At 37.3% G+C, this 18,670-nt stretch overlaps 1 protein-coding gene across 2 annotated transcripts in view; it reads right to left on the reverse strand.

Annotated features, from left to right (window-relative positions):
* LRP6 (LDL receptor related protein 6) overlaps positions 1–18,670 on the reverse strand; it is a 176,387-nt gene that overhangs the window by 30,156 nt on the left and 127,561 nt on the right. For both annotated transcript variants that reach the window (XM_044775138.2, XM_044775140.2), the window contains 6 exons: positions 14,017–14,233; positions 12,965–13,254; positions 11,466–11,692; positions 9,078–9,262; positions 8,125–8,451; positions 1,251–1,453 (listed from right to left, as the gene is read on the reverse strand). In XM_044775138.2, the coding sequence (XP_044631073.1) occupies positions 1,251–1,453; positions 8,125–8,451; positions 9,078–9,262; positions 11,466–11,692; positions 12,965–13,254; positions 14,017–14,233 (1,449 nt within the window). The remainder of the gene's footprint in view (positions 1–1,250; positions 1,454–8,124; positions 8,452–9,077; positions 9,263–11,465; positions 11,693–12,964; positions 13,255–14,016; positions 14,234–18,670) is intronic.

Here is an 18,670-nt window from a genome sequence, read left to right on the forward strand (position 1 = left end):
GGTCAGCCCGCTACAACAAAGAATTATCCAGCCCAAAAATGTCAACAGTGCTGAAGTTGGGAAACTCTGCCCTAAAGACAATAGCAATTAGTCTGGGCTACAAACCACATCAATCAATCATATCTTTCTCTAGTCCCCAAATCCACCAGAAAAAAAATTTTTTTTTTACAAAGCCAAGCAAAAAGAGACGCTTTGTTTATCTCTTCTATCTGAATAAATTACATTTACTCAGCATCTCTGAGGTAACTATTTCTTAAAGAGGCTGTCTCATTTATTTGCTATGTCCATGGCTGTATAATAACAGCTATAATTTCTATCTAGTAGTTGTCAGCCTATTAGTCCCGGTCTACATACTACAAGACGCATTTGCAAAATACCTCTACAGCTATACCCTTAGATGATCCCTCAGCAGCCCTAAGTACATTATGCCCTTGCTCTTTTTTGTGAGTTAAGACATATCAAAAACTAGTAATCTAATCTCCCTATATTTTAATACATTCAAAATCCAACTTAATATCACTGCTATAAGAAAGATGACAAGTAATATTATTTATAGTAATCCCAGTCTAACACTGCTCCACCACAGAAAGAAAGCAAAGAAGTATGGATAGTGGTATGTAAACCATGACTGGTATGTAAGCACAGATAAGATTTGTTGATAGTATTTTCATTTCCACCCCAGAGTCATCAAATAATGTTTACCAAAAAAAAAAAAAAAATGGATTAATGATAACATATCCCAGATGTTTTTAATTTTACTGAGATTGTGTTATGTTTTCTATCCTCTAAACCTTTTAAATAATAGTTAACTAGTAATAGAACTATTATTTATTGAGTCCCTACTATGTAACAGGTAATGGGCTATGTGCTTTGCATTCCTGTCAGCTAAAAAGTTTTTAAGAATCCTAGTGAGTGATGGAACTGAGATCAGAAGTAGGTCTATTTGATTTCAAAGCCTCTGACACTTCATGTAAATGGAACCATAATGATACGGGTGGCAGTCACAGTCATTACCAACATATGAGCATATGTTATCCTAATACAACTTTCATCCCAATAGCATTTATCGAACAGCTGTTTACTCAAAGACCATCAGGAGGGAAGAAAAGCTGCTAGGTCCAGAATTTCAGTTTCATAGAGACACACACACACAGACACTTAAGCAGAGTCAAGACTTAAGTAAAATAGGATGGTTGGTTAGTCCAATTACTAGGTAGAAGAAATAGATTTTGAACTGAGCCCTAAATTACCTGACTGCCATCTTCTTGTGCTTTCCGGATCATGTTCTGTCGTGAGTCAATCCAATAGAGCTGCTTGTCCAGTGGGTCATAGTCAATGGCCCGAACATTCCGAAGGCTGTGGATAGGAAGGATGATGTCAGGGCTTTGCTGTTCATCAATCACCATGCGGTTGATGGCACTCTTTTGACTGAAGAGCAGGAAAGTAGTTGGAGCTTAAAGAAAGAAAAGAGCAAATCTGAAACACAGTTACTCTAAGTCCTGGTATCCCTCAAAGATTGTGATCAGCCTGTTATCTCTATCTCATACAAAACAGACACAGATGTTGAAGAGGTAAGGTTGCGGACAAAACCCTTTGGTACACCCTCAGAAACTCTCTTCAAGGTGACACTTACCAGCACTCTGGTTACCAAACCAGTTATGAATTACCCAATGATATAGCTGCCAAGCCTATTTTCCTCCATCTTGTCCACAGTGGTATCATAGGAGACTTGATTTCAATGAAGAATTTGATAGAGATATACAAAATTCTCCTTGTCTACCAAGTGAATACCTTATTCCTCCATAGCCTATTCTTGTGGGTGGCAGGAAGTCTGGGCCTCCATAGGTCAAAGCAGAAATTTCAAAACTGGTTTTAGTCTTAGCTCTTTCACTATCTAGTCACTTAATCTTAACTAAGTCACTGAGCTTCTGTGGGTCAGAGTTACTCAACTCTAAAATAAGGTTATAGCTATCTCGTCCTGCTCACTGAGTTGCTATAAGAATTTAACAACATATGTGAAAATACTTTAAAAATTGTAAGGCATTATGTCAATTATACTTCAATTAAAAAAGTATAAGGTATTATATAAATGTAAAGTAAAAATAACTATTATTTATTATTACCAGTAGTAGCAGTAATAAACGAGGTATTAAAAGGAATTAAAGAAACTCTCATGGATTGCAGACAGGCTTTATTTCGCATTGTGTATATGTGATGGTGGCAGGGAGAGGGAGTTGGTAAAAATCACACAAAACTAATAAAAAAATGCTTTATACTCATTATCTCTAATCCTCATAATAAACCTTGGCTTTATATTTTCACTAAAAATATATTCTGCTCTGATGCTAAGCAGATGCCCTAAATTTATGAAAAGGGAAAATATAACAGAGACATTTCCCTTTCCTAGGGATTAGGCCTCTGATTATTACATAATCATCTTTAATGCAGGAAAACATCTAGAAAAGAACAGCATTTGAGAGGGCTACCAAGAAATTCAAAGTCTAATAGCATTTTTAAAATCTTCATTAAAATATATATAAAAATTCCACAATTATACTCTATTCTCTTGGTGCTCAGTCATCACTTAAATGCAGTAGAATTTTGTCCTTCTCAGGGATGTAAACATAAATGGCCAAGCCAGAGCTCCTTGCTTTATTTCCCCTAAACCCCATTCTTTCCAGCTCCATTATTTGTGGTTCCCTGCTTTACTTTACATTTACACCCAAATGTAGATTGGCTTAAATCCCAAAGAATTTCATTGGTACTCACAAAAAAACTTGATATTCACAACACTAAATTTCTGCTTTATTTAAGTTCTTCACTGGCAAAAAGCCCACACTTAGTTTGGAAGATTTAGAAAGTATTCCAATGATCCCACTGGAACTCTCTATTATATGCAGTCTGTCACATACTGATTTAACAACTTTCAGCAATTTTAGCAGAACCCATGCCTTAAATAGTAAGAACAAATGTCACAACAGAATAGCTAACAAGTCTCCCATCTTTTTTTCAAAAGAATTACTTTTTGGCAGTATACTACTCTCTTGTAAATCAAGAAAAAAGAAAAAAGTGCCTCTAATATCTAAGTTTCCAACAGAATAAGCACCATACCAGGACATACAATGAGTCTTAGAAGAAAGATTCCAGAGTTTTAGTCGCCAACTTTCCTTGAGAGACAGTTAATCAAATATGTATTTGGCTCCCAGTATATTTTACTGGTTACTTTTTTTGAGTAAAGTTTTAACCTTCAGTAAGATTCCACAATTAAGTGTTTCTAGAAAGGTGGATTAAGAAAAAAACAAATATGGGTCCAAATGAATGCTCATTTCAAAGTCTACAAATGACATTAAGAATTACAGTTAATTGGCTCAATATTTCCAAGAGGAAGCTGATATTCTGACTTGTTTACAAGTCATTCAGTACTTAAACTGACGAAGAATATGCAATTCCATAAGCCTAAATCCATCCTAATTTATGTAACCTCTAACCATCACTCCCTCATCTCCTACAGAGCAGTGCTTTAAAAACTGTCAGGGTGTCTGAGTTTCGCAGTCCCACAATGAAGACAGCCACATGCAGAAGCTGGCGGGTGAGGTGTACGTAGGAGGAAGGTTTCCAGCTCACTTTTGAAGGTGCAAGTGTTCACCTGTAGCTTAAAGGAAAGTGTTGCTCTTGTGGACGAACGGCATAAACTACAAGGCCAGGCCCACCATGTCTGACTATGCCATTTGTGTACTGTATCAAAGGCGTTGAGTAGGGAGTGAAGTCCAGTCCATACTTCACTAGCCAAGCCATGCACCTGTGCGACTGCGTCTGCCCAGAGTTACATCTTTTCCCAATCTGCACAAAGGTGCCATAGAGGCCAGCCACTTCAGTACTAAACAAGAGATTACACAATTTGGCTTCCTGTTTCCTCTCCCACAATCTCTTTGTTCACTCTGTTCCAGCAACACAGGCCTCCTAGGTATTCCTTTAACATGCCAGACATGTTCCCCTCCTAGGGCCTTTGCATTTGCTGCCCCCTTTTGCTTGATAGGTCTTCTCCCAGCTATCTACATAGCTCATTTCCTCACCTCCTTCAATTCTTGATACAATGCCACTTTTTCAGTAAGGACTTCACTCTATTTAACATTGCAATCCTCCTCCCTACCATTTCTCGCTCTTAATATTTCTCCATTAACACTTATCTTCATCAAACCCATGGTATCATTTACTTATTTGGTTTGTTATCTGTTCCACTGGAATGTAAACTCCATGAGGGGAAGGACTGATGTCTATTTCATTCACCGCTACATTTCCCACTGGCTCAAACAATGCCCAGTATGTAGTAAGTGTTCAATAAGTATTCACTAACAGAATAAATGAATACACAAATGAATAAACAAGCATCAGGTGACAATAACTAAGGAGAGCCCCGTAGCTATGATTCTGAAAGTAAGAAAATGAAATTATTTTAGAGAATTAGGAAGGAAAAGAAACAAACATTGATTTAGGACGTCCAACATGTCACACATTACACTAGATGTTATTTAAACTCCAAAATTATCAACTTCATTTTATAGGTCAGCAAACTCAGAAAGGGAAAGTAATTGTTAAAGAAAGGCTCATAAAGGTTAAGCAATTTTTCCAAGTTCACAAAGCTGTTGAACGGAAGAGCATGTTTTTCCAAATCCTGTCCTGCTTCCTCATTCTTTTACTTAACAATAATTTCTTGAATGACTATTTACCAAGCACTATCATAGGCACCTAAGATATACCAGTGAAAAAACACACTAAACTCCATGAAGCAGCATTTTTTATTCCAATAGACAGACAAAAAGCAATAAACATAATTAAAAAGTTATAATAAATAGTACAGTATATAAATTAGATAGTGTAACAAAGAGTGATAAGTGTTATGGGAAAAGGAAAAAGTACAAGTAAGGGGCACTGGCAATGCCAGACAGGTGGAAGGATGATCTGCAGTTTTAAACAGGGTAAACCAGGTCTCACTGTGAAGGTCGGAAGTAAGAAAAGACTTGGAGGAGAAATGAATCCACGCAAATATTTTCAGGAAAAACATTCCAAGCAGAGGAACTAAGCAGTACAACAGTCCTGAGGTGGGAGTAATTGGCATATTTGAAAACAGCAATGAGGCAAGCATGGCTGTCATGAAGAAAGCAAGGGGGAGACTAGTAAAAGCTGAGGCTAGAGAAGAAAATCGTGTAGGAACTTGTAGGTCACTATAAGAACTAGGTTTTTACTCGGTGTGAAATGGGGAGCTAGTGTAAGGTTTTGAGCAGAGAAACAAATTCTGATTTAGCTTTTGAAACACAGGACAAGGAGTAAATTACACAATGTCACAAAACTTTTTGAGGGTGAGTACTTTGTGTTAAACTTCTCTTGTAATCTGCCTTGAAATCTAATACATCTCTAAACAAACATTAAATGGTACTCTTTTTATAAAGAGCACACATGGTGCCAGCCTGGTGGTGTAGTGGTTAAGTTCACAAGCTCTGCTTCGGCAGCCTGGGGTTTGCAGGTTCAGACCTATACACCTCTCATCAAGCCATGCTGTGGTGGCATCCCACACACAAAACAGAGAAAGATTGGCACAGATGTTAGCTCAGGGCCAATCTTCCTCACCAAAAAAAAAAAAAAAAAGCTGCACACGCCAGGAAGCCTCTTGAAGCACTACTGATCTATCTCAGAAAGGTAGCCAAAGACAGATATTAGGGATACTCAGCACTGATTTCTCATGGCCTTCACTCAAACTAACATGCAGGAGTATAAGCAGCTAAACCAATAATGATCTCAAAAGGTCTTTCCATATTCTTCTTGTCTCCATCCTCCCTCAGTTATTACCCCTATTTCTTCTTTCCAGTCAAAGTCAAAATTCTTGAAAAACACTTCTATACATACTATCTTTCTTTCTCTCCATTCACTTTTGATCTACTTCAATCTTTCACTATTGCCTCCCTGAAATTAATCTCTTCAGGGTTAATAACAACCACTTTATCCAAAAGTCCAATGGATACTATCAGAAGGCCTCACCTTACTCAACCTTTCAGCAGCATTCAAAACAGTTCTCTTTTGAAACAATCTTATCTCTTGTCTTCTGTGCCACTATTCTCTCCTGGTTTTCCTCTTACCTCTCTGGCTGCTGCTTTTCAGTGTCCACTGCAAGCTTTCCCTCCCTCAAGCAGAGCGCCTTAGGTTACCAGATCCCTTCCTTTCTCTACACCAGTTGTCGTCAAACTATGGCCCACAAGCTAAATCTGACTTGCTGCCTGTTTTTATAATAACGTTTATCAGAATTCAGCCACATTTTAAAATACGGCTGCTTTCACGCTACAGTGAACAGAGCTAAATAGGTGTGAGAGACTATCAGGCTCAAAAAGCCTACATATTTACTCTCTGGTCTTTTACAGAAAAATTTTGCTGACCCTGGCTCTACACCTTCTCCATAAGTAACCTTATTCATTTCAAATACATGCTATCAATTCCAAAATTTATATCTCCAACCATATCACTCTCCTCTGAGCTCTGGAATCTTCTAACCAACTACTAATTTATCTATTTCAATGTCCCATAGGAAAATCAATATAAACCTACCTAAAATTAAATTTTTTATTTCCTCCTGAAAACTAATCTCTTTCTCCAGTCTTCCTCATCTACTATTTTCTGAACTGCTCAAACCAAAAATCTAGAAGTCACTTCTAGAAGACATCTAGAAGTCACTTGCTTCTTCCCTCTTCTTCCCCACATACAACCCATTAACATGTTCTGTTAATTCTAGCTTCAAAACATACCTTGAATCCATCAGCTTCTCTCTATCACCACTGCCACCATCCCAGTCCAAGTCTACCTGCATTACCACACTAGTCTAATTGACTTCCCTGCTACCATTTCTTTTCTTCCTTAAACCCACTCTCCACAGCAATCAAATCATGTGATATCTTATTTAATTTTCACAATAACCTTATACGGTAGTTACTATTAGTATTCCCATTTTAGAAGTGGAAAAACTTAAGGTTTAAAAAATTAATGTGAGTTGCTTTAGTAAAACACACAACTAATGTGTGGCAGAAATTCCAAATCATTAAACTATAAACTTACATTCTTTCTCTTTCAGAATCAAAGCCTTGTGTCAAGATAGACTAAATCCTTTCCTAGGTGACTCCTTACACTTTCAGGCACGGAATAAAGTAATTTCAATAGTTAATTACATCCAATATCCTACAGCAGTTTTGTTATCTTCTACCCTAGTGAACCATACCCTAATTTTCTCCCATGAATCTACTCTTTCTGATCTAATTCTCTATTTCTTTATCATATCTACCAATTTGTTCTTGTCTATCCACCAAGACATGGGCCTTCACATATCCTTGAAGCATAAACCAGGTTTCCCCAAGCCAACAATGTTTTGTTACACACTGTGTTTTGTTGTTGTTAGTAGTGTGTGTGTGCATGTGTGTATTTAGTATATATCACTTGCTAACATTTAAAAATCAGGAGATACTGCAGCCAAAAAAAAAAATCTGGATTCATGACTGCATGAGACGATCCGGTAACATCAGCTGGAATTAAGTAGCAACCACCCACTATGTTCAGAGGACATGCTCTCTAATTCCTCATCTATTTGCTATTGTTTCATACTGGGCTGAATTTACTCATACGCCTTTTCTGCCTGGCCTCTTATACACTTAAATTTTTTATCGTTAGACTATTCTATGAACTTCAAAGGACAAAGAGGTTGTATTTTGGAGAGTCTCTTTGTTATTCTGTTTGTACCGCTCGTCCCTTCCTTTATAATGAATAAATATGAATTATGTATAGCACACATGCATGACTCTGTCTCTCAATGAAGTGATGCAAATTTTTCACTAAATATTTAATGTTCAAGGGTAAAAGACAATTTTTCTACAACATCAATTTTTCCATAACATCAACTAGCTAACATCAAACAAATAATAAGTAACAAAACTTTGCGCTTGTCCATCTTTAATCTTTCCCCTTTATTAAAAAAAATTATCAATTCTCGACTTCTACAATTTTTTACTCTAGAAAGAACATAAACTCTAGTGTTTTCGAAAGTGCTTTCTCCACTAATTCTAGTTTGCTCTGGGGGGGAATGCAGCTTACCACTACAAGTCCTGTTGTCAGCATTAAGAGAGTAGTGGGCAGGGCATCCGCAAACAAAACCTCCAACTGGCACAGCCAAGCAGAGGTGGGAGCAGTGCCCATTGCTGGAAGCACACTCATTCCACCCTGCCTGCCGAGAGGAGTGAAAGACGAGGATGTCCATCACATAATCCAAGTGGCCCTGAATGATGGTGCGGTTTTGGCCACTGGTTTTGTTGGCACGCTCAATGCTGCGTCGGCTCCAGTCCGTCCAGTAGATGTAATCTTGGTACTGAGTTAAGCCAAAAGGATGAGGCAAGTCATCTGCTATAACTTCACGGTTGAGTCCTATTTTCGGAAAGGCAGTAGAAAGAGGAGAAGCAGAAGGATGAAATAGGTGAGAAGTAAGAGTCTTGTTGGCAAAAAAACAAGTAACATATAAAACATTACACTTGTAAGTAATTTAAAATAGAACATTTCATTTGAAAGCAATTCTAAAACCAGACGAATCCTCTGAAATCAATCCATCTTCAGTCTGACCCCATGCCTCAAAGTTTATATTCTTGCTATAAATCACTGAGTTTGTTTAAACTCCTACAAACAGTCTATTTTGATTGTCTTATTTCCTCTCCATAAAGGTGTGCAGTTCAACTTTTCTTCTTCCTTCTATAAAAAGATGGAAATGCATATATTGTATTTACTCATATAAAAGTCACTTCAGGGATGTCTAGGGAGTTATAAATTCCACTACAAGCCCAACAATAATGAAATTTCTACATAAAAAGAGATGAATCCAACTACCTGGCCCACTATTCATAATAATAAACAGGATACAACAGCAGACAGAGGAAGCATCTAGACATTCATATTAACTTTTATTAATAATATCTAACCAATGGCGAATAGCAGCCAATTGATTTTTGCATTGAAAGAATAATGTACTATCTATCTGAATAGAAAGAAGTCCAGCTTACCAAGCATATTTGAAGATTCTATTAAATTGGTGTCTAGGTCTGTCCAATAAAGCCTCCTTTTAGCATAATCAATAGTCAGGCCATTTGCCCGGCCCACATTTGGAACTAATGTAGTGCGTTCACTTCCATCCATGGCAGCTCTGTCTATCTTAGGTTTTCCACCCCATTCAGTCCAATACATAAATCTAAATTCAAAACAATGAATATTTAACATTTTACTTTTGATAATTTTGGGGAAAGGGTCGTATTCATGCACAGTAACTAAACAAAATTAAAGAAATATGCATTAAATAAGAAAACTGTTAACACAAAATCATGGCTATAATTTTTTCAAATATTTGGCACCCTCAACAAAATATTTTTTCTCATCTTCTAAAAAGGAAGTGAGTCAGCTTTCCTTAGTCTTTCCAATGAATTTGTTCCATCCAAAACCTAGGAATTGGAAACAAACCAATGATTTCCTTAGTGAGGTACTTGCATGTGTAAAACTAATATTGAAGAAGATAGCAAAGGATTAAAGTTCTGGTCTCAGAATCTGGTTTACTTCTGAATAACATATCTTTATTTCTGAATACAAGTAATTTGAGTTTTTAAACTTACTTTTTGACTTGTGTAATCAACCCTCCTTCAAAACAAGTTACAGGAGTATGTCAAAAGTAAAAATTAGGGGCCGGCCCTGTGGCCAAGTGGTTAAGTTTGCACATTCCGCTTCGGCGGCCCAGGGTTTTGCCAGTTCGGATCCTGGGTAAAGACATGGCACCACTCATCAAGCCATGCTGGGGCGGCATCCCACATGCCACAACTAGAAGGACCCACAACTGAAAATACACAACAATGTACTGGGGGGCTTTGGGGAGAAAAAGGAAAAATAAAAAATCTTAAAAAGAAAAAGCAAAAATTAATGGCTTTTAACTGAAGTTAAAAGCCAAGTTTGAAAATGTATTTGGCCACACAGTGCAAGGGAACACACTGTATGTGCAAGAGCAATGAATCACCCCTTAATGTGTCAGCTGGGCAGTGAACACTACTACTACAATCCCCGTGAAATTTTAAAATATTATTGCTTTTACGTTACTTTTTTGAGTTTTTCACATGAACCTTAGAGCAGACCTACAGTATAGGGTTTTTATAGATGAGGAGGCCAAAGCACTAAAAGAAATGTGAATGATTTGTCTAATGTCTTCCAGCCAGTCACATGGCAGAGCTACAACTAGAACCTACTCCTTAGCGAAATGCTCTTTCAACTAAACTAGTAGGGTGCTAGTTTTGAGGCACTCTGAATACTGGGACTAGGAAAGCACTCCAGATGCCAGCTCTCATCAAATACCTGAGGACAGACATTCACACATCAGCCCGTCAGCTGGTGGCTGATCTGGCAGCAATGCGTGAACATGCTTTTCTGAAAATTCAAGTTGGTCTCAGGCTTTGTTTGCCTTTGCACTTGTCAGTTGACAGGCACATGCACACCACAAGAGCCAAAGAGGAACAACTGTGAGAGAAATTTCAGAGTTGCCAGCAGCCACATAAACTAGAGTCCTTAGTCCCAACTACTAAATTTATCTGTCTGGTAACTAACGCTTAGAGTAAAGATCACCATAATCCAACCACAACATGCCAGCAGAGAGAAGCTGCCTTTTGATATGGCCTTCCAACTAGACGGCTAACCAGCTAATCATGGAATTCATGTGATTTCAAGGAAACTATTTTTAATTACAGATACAGGAAATATGCTTATATGTTTACACTGTTATCTTCTGCTTTTAAAAGTGGAATTCTTCTTCAAATGTCAGATTTCTCAGCTGCTGGCTTTTTAAAACTTGCTAAATCATCTAAGAAAGATCACCTACCCTTGAAAAACATGTCATGTTGTAAATAAAAAGTTTACTGTTTATCAAAAACAGCTTACTGTTTAACATCAAAGTTTCTTCAAGCTTATTTAATAATGATCATCCATTTTGAATTAATGAATATTCTAAAATGGAGCTTTTTAAATGCAGTTACTTCTTAACACACAATATTATTTCAGTGGGTTTACTTTAATAGGTTTGGAACCTGGTACAACTTGGGAGAAGGTGCAAGGAAATGCAGACTTGATGATACCTTTAACAGGCTGTTTACTTAGTATATAAATATGATCAGTAAAACTTAAGTGATTAATCCACCTCACTAATCTTTTTTCACCCAATGTTAATAATGACAAAAGTAAAATTTAGCTAATAATTATTAATTCTAAATTAGTGAAATCTCAACTAATGGTTTAAAAGTAAAGTCCACCTATGGTTTAGTTGTCAGATCCCTAACAAGCATTATTTAAGACATCAAGAATACAATCCATAACTAGGCCATGTGCAATGTAGTTGCAAACAACGCATACATAAAGCTGTTTACCCTTCAGCAGGGTCCAATGCAAGAGCTCTGGGACTATCTAGGTCTTTCCACACCAAAACTTGTCTGTGCTGCCCATCCAACTTTGACACCTCAATTCGATTCGTTCCCGTGTCTGCCCAGTACAAGTTCTTCCCAAGCCAGTCTACTGCCATGCCTTCTGGATAATCTAAGCCGAATTCTACCACATGTTCCAGTGCACTGCCATTCATAAAGGCTCTGCTGATGGTCTGCAAAAATAAGATTAACAATAAAGCGGCATGGCTTAAGTACACAACAATATACAGAAAACATGTTTGGTTTGGTTTTTGTGGGGTGGAGGATCCAGAAGAGCCAGAGGCATACAGTTTCTTAATACAATTCACATATTTTATGAGCACAGGAAAAAACTGATGTCAATCTCTAATAAATGCAATTGTGATCTTAAGTTTTACTGCCAATTAAGGGAGAAAGTTTTGAAATTCTTAAAGACCAAAAATTTGTTCTAGTAAGACAGTGAAATGATTTTTCTTTTAAAATCTCTTAGTAATCAAGTGAAAAAGTTGTGCCCAGACTCTTAACTGCAGTCAGCTTCCTGAAGGTACTTGAGAGAATGCCATGTCATTGTTTGAGAAGATCTCAACAACCTTATACCTTACACACTTCACATATAACCATTATCGTATTACTATTACTGTAGCTTTGAATCCCTTAAAATTTAAAACAACCATAATTCAAGCTATTAACAATGGCTGCTACTTCCTATCAAGTAGCATCCTAAATACTTTGTGTACATATATTTTCTCATTTAATCCTCATAACAGCCCTGCAAGGTAGGCATTATCTCTATTTTCAAGATTAAAAAACTTAGAATGCCACACAATACAAGCCAAGATTTATTTATTCACTTCACTTATTCTCTCATTTAATAGATTTTACTGAACACCATCAGAATCCAACTCTGGCTTCAACACCCCATGATTTTTGCATATTAGACAAAATTTTACAGAAGTTATCTGAAACAAGCCCAAAACAATCTGGAAGAAGGGAAGATTATTCTCCAGATTTTCTCGTCAGGAGCTTCTCCTTCTTATTGACTGAGTATGCTTTTCAATATTTATTCTAGAAAAAAGAAAATAAAGGTATGCTATAATTCATAATTGGCATTTTCTACCTCAGTCTTCAAAATTTTGTTTAAAATAAGAGTCAATTCTCTGTAAGCCATTTATGTGAATAGACAATTACTCTCGAACTGCAGAAAATGTCACTCATATCCACAAATGGAACAAAATATAAGATTATGTCTTGCAGATTTCTAACACTCAAGCAAAGTATGTCATATTAAAATGCACTTAATAAAATACTGAACAAGCGTTTCCCTTGACTTCCTTTAGAAAGTTAAGGGTTTTATTAAACTCTGCCTATTAAGCAAGGAAGGAGGTTGATCATAGCATGAAGACTCAGAAATTCTAGAAGCTCTGCCTTTTAGTCCCCAGTTTTAACATCTCACTTCTTTCGCTAACCTTGAGTGATATATCAGTCCAGTAAATTCGGTTGTCTGTCACATCAAAATCCAAAGCAGAAGCTTCTTTGACACCAGTAAGTGGAATGGCCACATTGTTATTGTTAGTTTCCAAAGATATTCGCCGGATATCTGCTCTCCGTGAAAACAAAAGGAAAGCCTCTGGGACAATGCAAGTCTTCATGTCACTGATGAGTTCAAAGCCAATGGGGCAGGCACAGCGAAGGCCCTGAGGTCTATAGAGGCAAAGATGGCTACATCCCCCATTTTCCTCAGCGCAGGGGTTGGAACCTAAAAGACAGATTAATTACAAAAGGCCAGAGAAGGACACACATATTGACACAATCAATACATTTTCACGTTAAAATGACCAAGCATTTGGTTCACTAAGATCTATAATTCCATCTGCTCCCAAATCTAGAGTTTCGATTCTAATCTCATACACAAGCATTATGAGGGAATAAACGGCCAGGTGCAGCGGCGCAGGCCTGTAGTCCCGCTACTCAGGAGGCTGAGGCAGGGGGATCACTTGAGCCCAGGAGTTCTGAGCTGTATGTAGTGTGTTATGCCAGTCGAGTGTCTGCACTAAGTTAGCATCAATATGGTGATCTCCCACAAGTCAGGGGACCACCAGGCTGCCTAAGGAGGGGTGAATTGGCCCATGTTGGAAATTGAGCAGGTAAAAACTCCTTGGTGATCAATTGTGAATAAAAGTACAGCAAAATACTTTGCTTTGTGCCCATAGTAAGTTTTAAAATAAGTTACATCATTCATACAATAGAACTGAGTTCTTTTGATGAAGGGGTGTGTGTGTGCATGAGTGTGTGCGCACGCGCGTGTGTGTGTGTGTTTTCACCCTTTCAATTCAAACTATGTAGCCAGAGTACTAAGCCAACATAAAAGGCCCACTCCTGGTTAAAAAAGGGTTCACAGATGATTTCTATAGTCCCTCAAAACATCAACAATTTACATTGCTGCTTTACAAACTGCAGACCATCTCCATCTTTTCTCATTCCTGGCTTCCATGTCTAAGAGAATTTTGGAATTACTTACCAATGATTCGATGAACATTTGTGGCCTTTAGGCCCATAAGGTCAGGGAGCTGATCTATGATGATTTCCCTCTCTGCACTTCGTTTGTGTACTCTTTCGATGCTACGCCTCTGCCAGTCAGTCCAGTAAACATAGTCACCCAGTAAAGTAAATCCAAATATGTGAGGAATTTTATCTTCCACTAGTACTCGTCTCCCAGTGCCATCGGTATTCATAACCTTTAAGTTTAAGTATAAAGAGAAGGAAGAGGAAAAGATGTGTACTTATTCTTCAAATGTATGTAGAAACAACAAATCCAACTGCCTATTGCATCAAAATCCACAAGTGTCACCTTAGTTATTCCTATTACAAAGCTTTCACAAAATGACAACATGCTGACTGAATATAAGCTCATATCTTACCTCTATTTTTCCAATCTCTTATTAACCTTCCTTCTAAATATTCCAGCAATATTAGATTTAGTATGCATCTTTTTTATTAAATGACTATGCAAAAACTAAAAATACAATATCACCTTAAATTTGCTCATACGTTTGTTTTCAAATTACAATGTACTTTCACACACATTATTTTATTACATATTTTATTTTATCCTGAAAGTTTTTCCTTTTTTACATCTAAGAAAATTGATATTCACATAAGGTCACACTGCCCGTAAACAGAGTTGATGTCTTTTTTAGGATTCTTTCCACTTAGCCTAATTTTTATTTCATTGTTTTGTTTAAAATAAAGCACACAGATAAGAGGGCTCTCAATAAATCACTCACTCCCCTAAGGTTATAATCACAAAAGTATATGGAGTTTATGACATTCTCTCTGCAACTGAGTTTCAAATAACTAGAACGTACCTACTCTTTTCAACTCCCCTGTAGTGACATTATTAAGCTCATTCTAATACTCTCATTATAAACATCAGCAATGTCCCTAGAAGTGGCTAAGGCATCTTTTCTGCCTCTGATCTTGCAGCAACATGTACTAATCTTCCATTCTAAAAGACGGAGTAAGTCTTCTAAAGCACCAACTTACAAGTGCCTAAATGAGACAATTTCTACCACTTAAAGTGGCCTGTGAGGCAGGCAAATCGGCCTTTGGCAACAGTATTCTGGTACCAAAAATATGTACATGCAAACAATATCTTCCCTCTACCTAAAAAAGAGTCTCAGATGTAATCTTATAGGCAAGTATTAATCCTTTTATCCATAAAATTACAAAGAAATATTCCATGTAAGTCAATACTATGATTGCTTAGATGGAATGACAACCATTATCTTGATCTCTCCTCTCCAAAAGTTTAAAACACTTGCTGACCTTCCAAACCTTGGAAATGACAAAGTACTTAAAAATTGAGCAAGCAAAATTGTGCTATATCCTTGCATTTTCACTTCTAAATATCAATAAATATTTGATTTCCATGTGATGGAACAGAGAGTAGTTGAACGTCTATTTGTTCATATCAGATACAACAGGACTTCTGTTGTAAGCCAACTGTATAAATATGTATTAAAATAGAATGTTTTTAAAATAAAAAACATTTACTTAAAAAGATTAAATATTACCTCGAACTTCTACATTAAATTCTTTTTAAAGATAATATAGACATGCCTTTAGAATTTTTACATTCATATTTTCCTGCAATAGACCACTCCTGGATATATTTTATGATGTTTATGTTGTATCTTAAAACTACTTTGATGTTTAAGCCTAAAAGGACTAAGCAGAGAAAAAGAGTCAATTATTTGTTTACATATCTAACTAGAATATGAGCTCTGGAACAGCAAGAACCTTAATTAATCCATTTATGTGTCTTCCACAGCTACTATTAAAGAACCTGGTAAAGAACACAATCAATATTTGTTAAATAATTTTTAAAAGGAGATATGTTTCCTAAGACACTCAAGAAACTTACCTAAAAATGGAAACAAATATTTATACAATGGTTCTTATCCTTAGATCCTACAGCTTAGCCATTTGAATGAACAAAAGTATTCTTGCCCACATTTTAAATTGATCTGGAAATGCATACTACTGCCTACATTTGGAGAATGAATACATTCCTGATCCCTCCTAAAAGCAGAGTCCAAGAAAAAATTTCCCGTCCCATTTTATTACTGCTTGGAAACTTCGATCAGGGTGAAATATTTTCCCTTTATTAGACATTTAATTTAGAAAAGTATTTTAGGTGGGGGAAGCTTATTTTTAAAACTCTCTGCTCTCACCTCTGTCCTAATATAGGGACTATCTCTTGACTCCAGTATCTTCCTCTACCCTCCCTGACAAGAACTTCCTCCCAAAACTATTTCCTTCCTTCCCAGGATCATCAATTTCTCCCTCTCCATAGGGTCTTTCCTTTCTGCCTTTAGCACAACACAATCTCCCCCATCTTAGAAAGACATTGTTTAAAAGTTGAAAGATTCTGAATCTATTCCATAATTCTTATTTTATTGCCATATTCTTTTAATGTGATCTGCGATAGCTGCCTCCACCTCTTATCATTCATTCCCTCAACTCCCTACAACGGGCTTCCAATCTATGACTCAGATAAAACAACTCCTCTAAAAATGGTCACTAACTACTTTTCTTGCTTTCCTCAGTTCTTGTGTCCTTTTCCCTCTTTTTGCCATTTGATACTCTTAACCACCCACAAAAACTCTACACTGGGTTTTCATGGCACAATATGATTTTATTTCTTATGCTATAGCCAGGACTGCTTTTTCTCTCTTCATTTCACTGCTTCCTCCTTCCTTTTTCAAAGCTAGTGGGATATTTTCCAAGTTTTCCTAAGTTGTTCTTTGTCTATAAAATACCCTTTCAAAAAGCCCATCAGTTCTATGGTTTCTACTATTAATTTATGTATAAAAATTACAAATATGTAAAGTTCTAGTCTAACTCTCATCAGTTGCCACTGCAGTATTTCCACCTGCATCTCCTGGAAAATGTACTGCTATCTCATCTAAAATATCATATACTTAACAGTGAACCTATGTTCTCCATTAGGGGGAGTTCATCGTCCTATCAGAGAGCATCTAAGAGTGCTAAATATTCTGTGTTATAAAACTCCAAAACACTACTTTCTTACAAGCTTACGGCATATTAAAACATGTCTGATTTGATTTTATTCCTAGTTTCAGAATTATCTTAAATCAAATATTCTGCATTATCTTACATATAATAAATTAACACTAATTTTGCTAATTACTACACCCAAATTTTGCTTTCCAATTAAAAACTTACTTGGTGATCTAAACACATATACTAGGAGCGATGTCAGCATCACGGTGGAGTGAGTTGTTCCCTTTGTCTCTCTCCTCTAAATTACAACCAAACAGATATCCACTGACCAACAGAGGACACAGCACAACAGGATGTCTAAGAGATCCAGGTAGCTATACATCTGAAGATGGATGCACTGGACCCCCAGGAAGCAATGGAATTAGCGGAGCATTCACCTCCCACACCCCCAGGAGCAGTGATCCAGGGCACAGATCCTCATACAGCAGACTGTGTGACTGGAGGTGAAGGTGGCTGGGCCTCACGTGCAAAAACACCCTTGGAGTGGCGGCAGCCCCGTCCCATGACAGAAAGTGGAGTGGCGGCAGCAGCAGCAGGCCTGACTAGCACAACTGTGAGTAGGTGGGGCAGGAGCTCCCAGCCCCAGTAGTGGTACCCCTGACAACAATTCCACCAGCAGCAGGGGCTGCATACAAGTCCCTGGGTCCCCGGGCCCTTACCAGCTACACCACCATCAGTGAACCTGGAACCCCTGGCAGCAGTGTAACCAGTACCCCTAGAAAACACAGAAACAGCAATGCAGGTGGTGCATGGGACAACAGCATCCAAGCCCACACACAGCCAGTGGAGGAACATGAGACCCAGGGAACTAGAACCAAAGTTACCAAAGCCGTGCCCAAATAAGAAAAGGTGATTACTACCACAAATGCACCTGCAGAGGTTCACGTGATCAAACAGCATGAAGAACTCCAATAACACTGCAGAACAGAAAGAAAATGACTACTCTCCAGAACCCAAACCTGAAGTCACAGAAGATTACAATCTGACAGAAAAATCAAGATAGCTGTCATAAAGAAACTCAACGAATTATAAGAAAACTCAGAAAGACAATTCAATGAGCTCAGGAATAAAATTAATGAACAGAAGGGCTATTTCACCAACGAGACTGAAGCTCTAAAAAAAACGAATTCTGGAAATGAAGAACACAAGGAGTTAAAAAAATGATGTAGAAAGCATTAAAAATAGAGTAGAACTTACGGAGGAAAGAATTAGTAAGCTGGAAGATACAAACAAAGAAATGATTCAGGTGGAAGAGGAGAGAGAACTAAGATTTTTTAAAAATGAAGAAATTACTCAAGAAATATCTGATATAATTAGGAAAGGTAACACGAAGATTACAGGTATCTCAGAGAGAGAAGAGAGGAAGAAAGAAGAGAGAGCATATTCAAAGAAATAAGAGCTGAGAACACCCCAAACCTGAGGAAGGAACTGGACATGTAAATCCATGAAGCTAAGAGAACTCCTAATTACATCAAATCAATGCAAAAAGACCTTCTCCAAGGCATAAAATAGTAAAACTGTCAAAAGTTAATGACAAAGAAAATTTAGGGGTTTTGTTTTGTATGTGTGTGAGGAAGATTGGCTCT

The sequence above is a fragment of the Equus asinus genome, chromosome 22, assembly GCF_041296235.1.
Source record: "Equus asinus isolate D_3611 breed Donkey chromosome 22, EquAss-T2T_v2, whole genome shotgun sequence".
NCBI classification, from domain to species: domain Eukaryota; kingdom Metazoa; phylum Chordata; class Mammalia; order Perissodactyla; family Equidae; genus Equus; species Equus asinus.